At 39.4% G+C, this 12,447-nt stretch overlaps 1 protein-coding gene across 1 annotated transcript in view; it reads right to left on the bottom strand.

Annotated features, from left to right (window-relative positions):
* Positions 1 to 9,174, bottom strand: part of LOC136764020 (cytosolic phospholipase A2 gamma) — a 59,203-nt gene extending 50,029 nt beyond the window's left edge. Inside the window, exons 1-2 of the mRNA XM_066717851.1 lie at positions 8,972 to 9,174; positions 2,260 to 2,319 (exon numbers count right to left, since the gene is read on the bottom strand). Coding sequence (XP_066573948.1) covers positions 2,260 to 2,319; positions 8,972 to 9,174 — 263 coding nt within the window. The remainder of the gene's footprint in view (positions 1 to 2,259; positions 2,320 to 8,971) is intronic.
* Positions 9,175 to 12,447: the final 3,273 nt, after the last annotated feature.

Below are 12,447 nucleotides of genomic sequence, written 5' to 3'. Positions count from 1 at the left end.
CACCTCCATTGAAAATCCTCTGACATCTGTGATGAGGAATGGATTTACAATGAGAAGAAGGAGCTGCTGTCCGAGGTTGAAGCTGTCAAAGAAGTTTCCAATCAGCTTATTTATGAAGTCAACATGAGGAGAAACATCTCTCTCACCCTGAATCTGTTCCTGCACTTTTGGGAAGTGTGCACAATCTCTTTCCTCTGGAAGGAGCAGACAGCTGTCATCAAATCACAAACTGAATTGTTCTTGCCCTGTAGTTTTACATTGAGCTCATTAAGGTGTGATGTGATGTCAAAAAAAGCAACAATATCCATTTTGCTCTTTGCTCTCTGTACTAGCTGTACTAGGAAAGCTGTTATTTCCTTCCAAATGGACCAAAAGCGTTCCAACACTCTGCCTTTACTGAGCCATCTTACATTGTTGTGCAGCAGTAGGTCATTTGCATTTGCCTCAACTTCTTTCAGGAATTCTCTCAGCAGTCTCTCAGAAGTTGATGAGATGAGGATGCCCTGAGGAAGTTGATGAGTTTCATGATTGTATTCATCACTTGAGCATACTCTTCTGACAGATTGGCACACAGGACAGACTGATGAATGATGCAGTGATAAGCTGTGAGTTCAGGGTTCAAATGTGCCACAGCTCCTCTCTCTCTTCCTATCATGGCAGGGGCCCCATCTGAGGTGATAGAGACCACTTGTTTTAGATCTATCCCCTTCTTTCTCAGCATCTCCTTTATGGCCATGTATATGTCCTTTCCTCTTGTATGTGTCTCGAATTGTGTTACACCTAACAGGTCTTCACAGAATGCCTTCTTCTCTGTATGGTAAAATCTAACATACACCAGAAGCTGGGCATTATCACTCACATCAGTAGATTCATCAACAGCTAATGCTATGCATGGTGCACTCTGAATAGCATCATCAAGCTGTGTTAATACATCCTCTGTTAGTATTTCACTCTTTTTTGCTGTTGTTGGCAAAACGTGACATTGGGATTTGCTTAATCTTTTCACACAGCTCGTCTTTTTGTTTACCGTCAAGTAAAGTTTCAGCAACAGCATTCATGCACTCCATCACCACTCCCCCGTCAGTAAATGGCTTTTGGTGTTGACCCAAAATCCAAGCTATTTTTAGTGAACATTCATTTGCACGTTGTTGGGCAGTGAATGCATGGGAGAGGACTCTGGTGGACCGATCATACTGGGCTTTGAGTTCGTTTACTTTGCATGCCCTCACCTCAGACTGCTGTGATTGCTCAAAAGATCTGTGCTTTGTCTCGTAGTGGCGCTTCAAGTTGGCACTTTTTATTAGAGCCACGGTCTCTGAACAAATCAGGCAGAGTGGTTTGACACTCGCTACGGGAAGAATGAAGGCATATTTGTCTGTCCACTCCTCTTTGAAAGCTCAATTTTCTGCATCGACTTTCCAGATTTTTGCGCACGCCATTCTAAAGCTTCTCCTCTCACTCCCGCTTATGCTCCTCGCGCCGTCTCTCTCTCTCTCTCTCTCTCTCTCTCTCTCTCTCTCTCACATGCATTTAAACACTCTCTTTGATTGGCTGAGTTTTGTGAAGTGATTTAAATAACGTACGTGATTGGAAAACACACAGTAGTACGGGGCACTGTCTGGGACCCTCCCAGCTATGCTGAGCCAGCGCAGTATGTGTACTTTGAAGAAAAAAAAAAAAGCGTCGCTTCATCAGTATTTAACAATTATTTATGAGAAATGTGGCGAGGTCCAGATAGAACCTTGACTCGGTCCGCCAATTGTGCACATCTGTGCTAGGAAGTGCCACCGATGGACACAGGTTATTAATAAACATACTCACAGGAGGTTTTAGAATTGACTTGCAATGAGCTTATTATTTTGCACTTCATCAAAGTCCTTCCATTATTGCCTTCATGACTGGACTGTGTAACACAGTGACTCACTACTTTCCTTACTTTCTTCGTTAGCTTGTATTATTTCTCAGAATAATGTCATGGATGGTTTTAATAAGCTTAATGATCACTAATTATTTTAGTTACTTTATATTGGTATTTTCACTTGGTTTAATTTTTGGTATATTATTTTCTTGAAATCTATTTGTATCTATTATATTTAGATTCCTCCTTCACTGTGTAGTTGTTTTTTTCACTTATTAATCACTTATTGTATTGATTACATTTGTGTTTTGATTATGTTGTTTTCTTTGAGCAAATTAGCAGGCAGGCAGTCAGGCATTAAAGAGAAGAGAGTTCAAGAAGCTTTTTCTGACATTACAAACCTGCTTTCCATGTCTTTCTGGGTGCCACTTCCTGGTGGGTTAGCAGCATGGTGAGGGGACCTGGAAAAGAAAAAACAAAGAAAGGGATGAGATTTGGGACATTACCATTGTACTTCTTGTGAATACTGCTATTTACCTGACTGTGTATCCTGTAGCTGGCAGCTGGCAAGAGAAGAGGAGACTGTTAATTGCATCTGCATTTTCCTTCACAGTAACCAAGCATCACCTAAGATAGTTAGAACAATGTTGTATTTTAAAAGAGATCATTTCCTGCACTGCGTATTCTACTCTGCAACAAAGAAGAGAAGATCTCTCTTAATACCATTGAATACAGTGTGGCGGCACAAAAATATTTATTTTGTTAACAATTTGTTCATTATATGTGTTTTTCTTTTGAAGTTAAGTTAGGGTTTTAGTCTCTTTTATTACCCTGCATTTTATTAAAGGTGATTTTGTACAGTTTTCAAATTGCAAACCCTGCAATTGTGTTGGTTGCCTGTAAAAATAAACTGTTTCAATTCATACCTGGTCCTGTTGTGGTGATCTGGGGTCCTGATCCAAGCCTGCACATGTGGGGTAGTTGGTGGTACGAGTTCCCTCACTCACTAAACTGAGAGTGGCGTAAGTGCACAGCTAATTTGGCCACCCCTAGCTTGTGAAAATAATAATCAAGATACATTTATATTGCAAGACATCACAATTCATTATGGAAACCTTTACAGAACAATTCACACATTAAGGCAATACACAACAGCTACAAAGCACATAAATTAGATAAAAATTACTCCTTCATCTAGATATAAAAGCCTGAATGGTCTCACCATCCTTCCAATGTCCAGGCAGTAATCCAGTGTTGAGGGGCTACAGAACAGCAGGACAGTTTTCCCAAAATACCAAGCCTCCATGGTAGATGTTTTATGACTTTTTTTTTGATTTTGTAATACTTAACCCATTGTGCTCCATTAATGAGGAAAGTCCCATCAAACCAAATACTGTTGTAGCCACATTGTAATAAATGAGTGAACTAAGAATGATTTAGGGTTATGGCGACATATTTGTGTAAATGGGCACTTTCAGAAAGCATTGTAAAATAATGTAACAAAATTAGTGAAACTACACTTCAGAAACACAGAATTCATAATCAAATTCATACAGAGAATCAAAAGTTTATTTCAATTGAAATTACCAATTCATACTGCATAGTTGCATGTGAAACAATTTAATTACTCTTGATCTGTATTAGCATTCCACTCAGGGAACATTAACAGCATCATGTTCTCAAGGGTAATTGTTTCTTTAACATTTTCAATGTTTGTCAAAAACAAAAACAATCCCAGAATGCAAGGTGTCACCTGAATTTCTTGTTGGCACAAGCAGTTCAGAACACTTTGCAGACTGCAAATTCCCCTGTGGCAGAAAGTGGCACGGAATGAGGTGGGGGCTCTGCTCAGGGAGAGACCACAGCTCTGCCTGTACACGAGAGCAAGTGTTGTCCCTCCACCACTGACATTTTGGATTTTAATCTGCCTGAGGACTGCCTGAAAATAAGTAAAAAGACCACCCGACCCCGAAGTAAGATCTAGGACTAAGAGGAAGAGTTGTGGTTCGAGGGGTGGTGTGAGAGAAGACTCCGAAGACAAGGTTGCAGATTCCCTCTGTCGGTAATCACACTCTCTGCAGATTAATGAACTCTGCAGTATTCATTTTGGCAACTATTTTAAATCTAGTTTTAGTCTTACTATTTTGACTAAAAAGCTTATCAGTTTTAGTCACATTTTAGTAATTTAATATTTCATTTGATTTAGTTAATATTAGTTGACAAAAACGTTTTAGTCTAGTTTTAGTCAAATTTTTTTCCATGTATTTTTTTTTTACTTAACACCATTATGCATTATGTCTGATGCCAGATGTTTACTACAATTAGTGGACGGATGCAAAACATAAACATATTGATTGACTGATTGATTGATGTATTTGAAATCGCAAAGTGCTATTGTAAATGTCATGGTCACAAATTAAAGTCTCTCTTGAAACTTTGTAATAAGAAAATGGGTTACAAGAACAGTATGGAAGCATATAGTGGACTTCATTCAAATGCAAATGTAATCCCACAATTACATTTTCATTTTGTATTTATGCATATGTTATTTATGGAAGCATATAGAGGACTTAATTAAAATGTAAATGCAAAATAGAACATCATTATGCAATCCCACAATTGCATAATGATGTTCCATTTATGCACGCATTATTTGGGACAAAATGAAAATGAAAATGCAATAATCCCATTTGCATTTTCATTTCCATACACTAGTATGCACATTCGCAGACCATATTAAAATGTAAATACAAAAGCCAATTGCAATTGCATTTTCAAAAATGTCCCCCGCTTTATGCTGGACTTTATTCAAATGATTATGTATTTGTGAAAGTAGAAAAACAGGCCCCTCTTTGCAAATACATGTCCTAGCTCTTACGCAGTTTTCTGGACAAAATTGAAATGCTATTGTAAATGCATGGTCAAGGACTGCTATTACAAATGCATGATCAACCCCGCTTCAAGATGGACTTCATTAAATTGAGAATGCCATTGTGACATGAGAAAAACAGCGCCCCTCTTTGCAAATGCATGTCATACCTCATATGCTGTCTTGTGAACAAAATGTAAATGCAATTGCAAACATTATTGCAAATACATGATCATGCTCTACCGACCTCTAAATTTGACCTCTGAACTTCTGAACACGCCCAGAGGACTGAAGTGCTGTCATTGGTCAGCCGTCTCTGTTTTCTGTTCTGAGGTCTCTGTTCATGAGAGAAACGCTCGATTTCAAGTATAAGTATTGATGCAGACCCGGAAATCACACGGCTCCTGGAATTATGATTATTTTGAATGTTGTAACCTGATCGAGACATCTCTCTATCAGAGCTGTCACTGTCCCTTGTGTCAGTCAATCAAACATGTCCCTTCCTACTTCCTGTTTGTATAAAAGGTGACACACACAGGAACTTCCTCTTCACTTAAATCGGCTCAAATGAACCAAGTGTGAAAACACCCTAAACCCTTCTGACAGAGCACCCGGATTTGTGTTTTGATTGTAGGTCCTGCATTTGCTCCATCTCTAGTTAGGAACTTTATAATACTCCCGTGAAGGACTTCACTATGCTATGCTAACTATATTGGTCTTTCATCAAATTCAAGTAAATCAGGTAATTGTATAGCACACAAAAAAAAGATTTGTATGATATGTTTGTAATTCATTAGGAATCGTTCAAATATTATAGGTGAGAAAGGTATATTTACAAAAACTTTCTTTTACAATCTTGTTCAGTTATGAAGGATTGCAGTCACAATGCCACGGTATGTGCTGTTTGGGTGAGTAGCCAAACGTCAGGCTTGACACAAGAGGACATGAATGAAATATGAAATAGAAACAGTAAATTTACCAAGAATTACAGAACCATGTACAACTCCAGGCAAAAGCCTTGGATGTTTAGGTGAAATGCAGCGATTTTCTTATTTTAGACACTGAGGTGTGTCATAATTATCCTGAAGAGATTACAACAGTGGAATGCATGGGAGAAACTGAAATTACACAGCTGAGTCACAGAATTAATCATTTTAAGTATTTCTTAGGTAATGGAGCAAAAAAAATCACTGTGAGAAACAAACAAAAAAGAAAGGTTGTGTATTTTAATGCATTGGTGTGTGTTTCACAATCTTGTCTAAAATAATCAAATGTGTATCAACATTTTTCCCTAGAAATATCTAAACAGGTTCCTTGCAGTGATGTAGCCTGGGGTGCATCCAATTTTATGATAATTGTGCTTGTATACAAGTTTAAATTTGAATTCAATGTTTAAATCATTGCAATCTCAATGGGCATGGATTGCTTTGTGGAAACATGTTCTTCCCTTCTTTCCCATTAAGATTAAGGTGTCTCTTTTGCCATTAGCATTAAGCCTAATTAAAAATTACACAATTGTTTTATGTTATTATACATTGATTGTCTTTTTCTTTTCAATAAACTATGTGCACAATGCTCACCACGAGAAATTGAATCAAAATCCTGGCTACGCCAATGGTTTCTTGTCATTGTGAGAGGAAAACAAGCTGCGTTATTTGCTGCTGAAGGCCAAGTGAAAGGTTCTCAAAACGTTAAAAGCAGCTCTGAAGTTCTCTCAATAAAAACTTCAGTGATGACCTGAATAATCCATCCATCTATCCAATACTAACAACACTTCATCCAGTACAATGTCACTGTGTGCACTAAAGCCGAACTTGGCAAGCATGGGGCAGGATACACCCACAGGACACCAGTCCATTGCAGGGCATCACCCAGCAAGAACCCTCTCCAACAGTAGCCAATTATGCAAACTGTCCAAAAAATTTCAAATGCTTGAAAATGCTGGAAAGATTTTGCCACTGTCAGCTTCTTGGCTGCTTTGCTGGCACCTTGCCTATTTATTTAAAATGCATATTTATATAAACTAGTACTAGTACTATACTAGTTATTTTATCTTAATTTTTTCTTTACTGTGTGCAAATTGATTGTTAATCTATCATCGATGTTACAAATTAAATTTGTATTCAGTGTAAAAGGTTATTTGTTGCATTGCCTGTTGACATTTAAGGGGAACTAGTGATCTCACCACAGGTGTAGGTGTACTCATGTGACAGTAGGAATGTATACAGAACAGATCTGTGATTCCTCTGTTCTGTTCCATCATCTTAGTATCTTTAAATAATAACTTCTGTAAGATATTATTTGTTAGACTGTATATTTGAGGAAACAGACTTCTCCCCTTTGATCTAGTTCCCTAAGATCAAAGGAGGCCCTGACATGACTAGTACAAAATCATTGGTACATGTCCTCTGATTGGCTTCTAGCCAAATTCCAAAGACCCCCACTTCTAAGTTCTCATGGTGTCGTGCTGCCAAAATGTAATTGGTTGAAAGGAAATGTTATAAAACTAGGGACAAACAAAGAGAAGTGAGTTCAATAAGATCAAAGAGAAGACAACAACAAGAGAAAAGCAGGAGGAAGGGAGGGAGAGAGAGAGAGAGAGAGAGAGAGAGACACCCGTTGCCTGACCAGACTGACCTAAGCTGCCCTGTGAGGAGAAGAGGAGAAATCGGGTATTATCTGTTTCTTTCTGTAATCCAGCAGAAGCATAGTACTTATTTTCAGTAATATAATTGAATGATATTAGTTTTCTATTTTTGTCACAAATAAATGATTATTGCACATATGTGACATCTTCCCTCTAAAAAGAAGCTTAAAAGAGAAACCAATTGACCTATGAGTTTTATTTAGATTGACTGAAAAACCAAGCATGTCAAATTCTCTTACACTTCCATCACAACTATGGAAAAAAGAACCTTCTGACTTTGTTATAAAAGAGCTTCATCTCCACTGTAGCCTGTATCACTGTATTACCATAGCCTGCATTTTATTGTTAATTTCTTTCTTAATTAAAATCAGGTGACTTAGGTTTGTGAATATTAATTAGTCAGTACAAAACCAGGAATACATTTAACTAGGAAGCACAATGTCATAAGCCTTTTAACATTTGATATGTGGCTTGTTCATTAAATCAACAAATGATGGTAACACTTTACAATATGTCCCATTTGTGAGACATTAACTAATAAGTTAATTAACATGAACAAGCCAGTAGGTAATGCATCAAGTCATGAAACATATTTGTTAATGGTAACTAATGAACTAATGTAATTAATGAACTACTGCATGAATGAATGCATTGGTTTGTCTGTCTTAAGGTCTGACTATTCAGAGGCAGCAACTGGCTGTAATGACCTCAAGGACAAGGATGGTGGATCCAATTGCAGGCTCACTATTTAGATGGGGAAAAAGGCAAACAATCTAACAAGGGGGAATCCAAATGGCAAAAAACAAGGACAGTCCAGGGGTCAGTCAATTAGGCAAACAGGCTATACAGGGAGATCCAAGAGAGGTAGTCAGGAAAAGATGGCAAAGGTCAAAACACAGGTGGTTCCAAAGATACTATTTATTGGGTAAATTATTTTACATTACAATATACAAAATACAAAGTTTTAATACTTATGATTAAAAACTATTAAACTAGATTAAATACAATTCTAAAATAATTTCTAAAACTTTTAAAATCCTTAAAAGTTTTAAACAAAACAAGTGCATTCAAAAGTGCATTAAATATCAAAACAATCTGTTAATATGACAAACTACCAAAATGACTATAATAGAACCAAAACAAAACAATCTGATGTGTTGTTTCTAAAACGGTAAATGCATTAGACAAAATAATAAACCAAAACATATCACTAAAACAAAACTGTCTAATAACACATCAGACAAACCATAAACATAAAAAAAAATCAAAACCATGTGCATTTAAAAACATTTAAAACAAAGACAATCAGTCTTTCTTTATCAATTTTAAAAACACATACTTAAATCAATCAAGAAATCAATTCTGCAGAGGAGGCCCTCACAGTCCTGATGGAGAAATTCTTCCTTTGCTTCCCAGTGCTGATGTTTCACTCCAGGTTGGCTCCGGTCTCCGCAGGCCGTGGTCGCCTCGCCGGCGCACTAACGTTATGTGGATATTGTCTAGGCGCCGGCGTCTTGGCTCCTCACAGACCTGCAGAGAGAGAGATAGACAGAGAGCCAGTCCGGGTGCACATGGGAAGCTTTACTCACGTCTGTACCACTGAGACCAGCGTGTCAGTTTGGGCTCTGCTCCTGAGGAGCGGCCCTGAGGTGGGGGCCCTAGGACCCCTGGACCAGACATGTTAGGAGGAGGAGTACCTTTCAGCTCCTTTTCAGACTTAGGGGGGGAGTAGGTGTATCTCTTCTCCCCTCTCTTCTTTCTCGACTCCTCCTCCGTCACGAAGGCCTTGGCCCCCAACATCTCTGTAAATTTCTCCACGGCTCCTTCCTCCAGGTATGGAACTTCTGGAGGGTGACTGGAGGAGCTCGACTATCTTGGGCTTCCTCCAGAGAGGAGTCATTATTCGGGTTCTTGGCAGTATTCTCTTCTCTGTCCACCACTTTTCTCTTTTTATTGCTCACCTTCACCCAACCCCGCCCCTCCAGATGTTCCCCCTTTCTTTTTGGCGGTTCCTTTGGAGTAAGGGGGGGGGGTTCTGGAGCCAGGGCATATAGCTTTTCTTCCTCTGCTTCTCCCTCCTCCTCTGGTGCTGGGCCTACCTCCTCTTCCGGCTCAGGGTCCGGAATGGAATTGCTAATTCGTGAGAAGGGAGACCCGACTCTATTTGCGTATGACGGGGGGCAGTTCTGATAAATATGGCCCCCACAGCCACAGAGGTTGCAGAGTATCTTTTCTCTGCAGGCATGTGTCAGGTGACCTCCTTTACACTTGCTGCAGACCACCGCTGTGCACTGGGCAACAACGTGGTCTTGGCCCTGATACCGCCTGCAGAGTTTTGGCATCCTGTCATAGTAGACCAGCCCCCTAGCTTCTCCAATCTGTATAGTACTGGGGAGGTGGCAGACCTTCTTTGGGTTCTCCACACTCCGCCTCAACCGGATCCGGAACAAGTGCACATGGGTTGTGAGGAATGTTAATAGGATGATTGATCCTGGTGCTGGGGAATGTGAGAGACAGGGTTTAGTACTCAGATGAGAAGGACCTCTGATGGCGAACTGATGTAGGGTGAAGTGAGGCTGTGAGACTAATGCAAACAGATGACTTAGTTAACATGTATAAACATTACTCATTTCAAGGACAACATATTTAGATGTTTGTTAATCTTAAGAGTGGTCAAAATAGTCACCAGATTTTCCACAGTGATGTAATGATCTTATGAAATAGCATTAAATACCTTTGTTAACATAAAGGAAATTATTGATATATTTACTAAACGTGATCGGTGCTTATTCATGTTAAATAATTCAACAGCAAATGGTTTATTAATTTCTGTGGTAATACTTATGAGGGGCCGTTTAATTCAAAATTAACAGAAAAAAGAAATCACATACCAAAGTGGATATGTCATATAGCAGAAAAAATAAATCATATACCAAAGTAGATATATCATATAGCAGAAATAATATTTCACATATATATATATGCCAAAACAAATGCCCAGGCATTCATCACGATGAAGCCTACATTAAAGTTTACAGGTGTACACTAGTGGCTAGAGGCTAGTGTATATGTTGCTTCCTATGGTTTATTGTATGCTGTACTTAATATTATTAATAGGCTATATTTTTATCATGTTGGTGTTTTCAGAAGAAGGGTCATTATTACCCAAGGTGGCAGACTCAAAATCTCACTCGCAGTGAATTAAAGATGGATGGTGGGAAGTCTAGTGCATCAATGTGTTTATTTCTGTGGTGTAGGGCCAATCCCTGAGCCATGATACTGACACGCCATTCAATACAAACCAGCTGTGTCAACGCTTTATTAATTATTATAATTATTTTTTCTACTCTGATACAGTTAAACACAGGGATATATATTCAAAAAATGTAATAAAACAATACAAAAATCTGTACATAAGAAGTAAAATCCACACATCGGGACCGGACCCGCAACACTGCACTCACATTGTTGCCAGGGTTGAGGAACTGCTGGATGGCTTCTGCAGGGCAACGGGGGCCGCTGTCAATGAAGGGTGCCCTGGATGGAGGTAGGGGGGTCCCAGACGTTGTGTGGCTTATTAAGGCGCAGGGGCTGGCATATGTGTTTAAGAACATCCAGGCTGCTGGCAAGAAAGTGAGTTTCATGAACCACTTTTATTTTGCCAGCAGCCTGAGACCATTTGGCCTCTGCGCCATGGATAACACCAGGCCACACTTGTGGGATCCCCCGCCGTTCTACAGGGCGCTCCGAGCCTTTGCGCTCGAAGTAGGCCTCCATAAAGTCGTGCTGGTCTACAAGACCATCTGTAGTCAGATGAGATCTACCCAGGAGACCAGCCGAATAGAAGATTTCCCTCCCAAAACCTGCCGGTTTATCTGTGCTAAAGCTACGCACGTTTGCCTCACAAACACGCAGAAAGATGTCTCCTCGATGGACGTGAGTCGATGTCTCCCCACCCGTGTTCATGTACAGAAGGGGCCTGGCCCTGTTTGACACCTGCCCCTACAAGGGCTGCCTGGGAAGGGAGACAGAGGCTCCTGTTTTTCCTGTTCCTCTGCAGATTTGCCGTTCCTGCGCGGGCAACTGCCCACTGATTCCTGTATGGACCAGCATAGGGAATTACATCTCCAACCTTGAGGTGCTGTGTCATCTGCGCAGCGAAACAGGCCCTGTGGGAAGGACGGAACATCTGTCTGTTCAACAAGCAGGAGCTGGACCCAGTCGTCATCGCGCGGAAGGGCATGGTCCTAGTCAGGGACTACGTCAATCTGGAGGTCCATCAGAGGGGCAAGGAGGAAGCCTTCAAGAACTGGCATCTTCAAGATCTGGGGGAGCTTAGGATCCCGTGATGGGACCCCACCTCCGGGGATGGCCATAACCCCCTGCTGGAGCCCGAGTCTGAGATATTTTATTCTTTTATTGACTAATGATTGTCTTTTAATAATGATTTTTAATTGCTTTTATAGAAGTGTATTGATTTTAAAACCACTTGTTGTTTTGGTTGTTTGGTTGTTTTGTTTAGTTTTTTTGTCAAATGCATTGACCGTTATGATTTTAATTTTAAATGCATCACATTGTTTTGGTTTTGTTTTTATTTTATTTTTTTAATTGTTTTTTTATTTTATTTATCTGGTGCATTTTCAGTTCATTCCAATGCATTTGACTATTTTGTTTAATGTAGGTTTATTTGGCAGTTTGCCATCTTAGCACATTTTATTTGATTGTTTAAAGTATATTTAAAAGCACTGTATTTTGGGTTTTCACTTTTTTAGAGTTGTTGTTTTTTTAAATTTAATAATAAGTATTAAAATTTTGAGTGTTTTTAATTTTGAAAATGTAAAATACTTTACCAATAAAACAGTAAGTGCATGTGTAGAAGTGCTGCTTTTGCAGCTAAATAAAGAGCATTGTTGCCTCTGCTTTTACTACGCCAGCGCACTGGGCACTACAATACATATGTAAGGGCAGTACTGTGCAATCATGAGTCTAGATTGGTTTGCCTTTTGATTATTAACCGATATGTTTTGCCAATGTGATGCTGTCTCCATTTGTTATAAACTTGAACAGCATCAC

This window comes from Amia ocellicauda, chromosome 12, assembly GCF_036373705.1.
Source record: "Amia ocellicauda isolate fAmiCal2 chromosome 12, fAmiCal2.hap1, whole genome shotgun sequence".
Lineage (NCBI taxonomy): Eukaryota > Metazoa > Chordata > Actinopteri > Amiiformes > Amiidae > Amia > Amia ocellicauda.
Note: the sequence above shows the minus strand (reverse complement) of the source record. Positions and strands in the feature narration are given on the sequence as shown.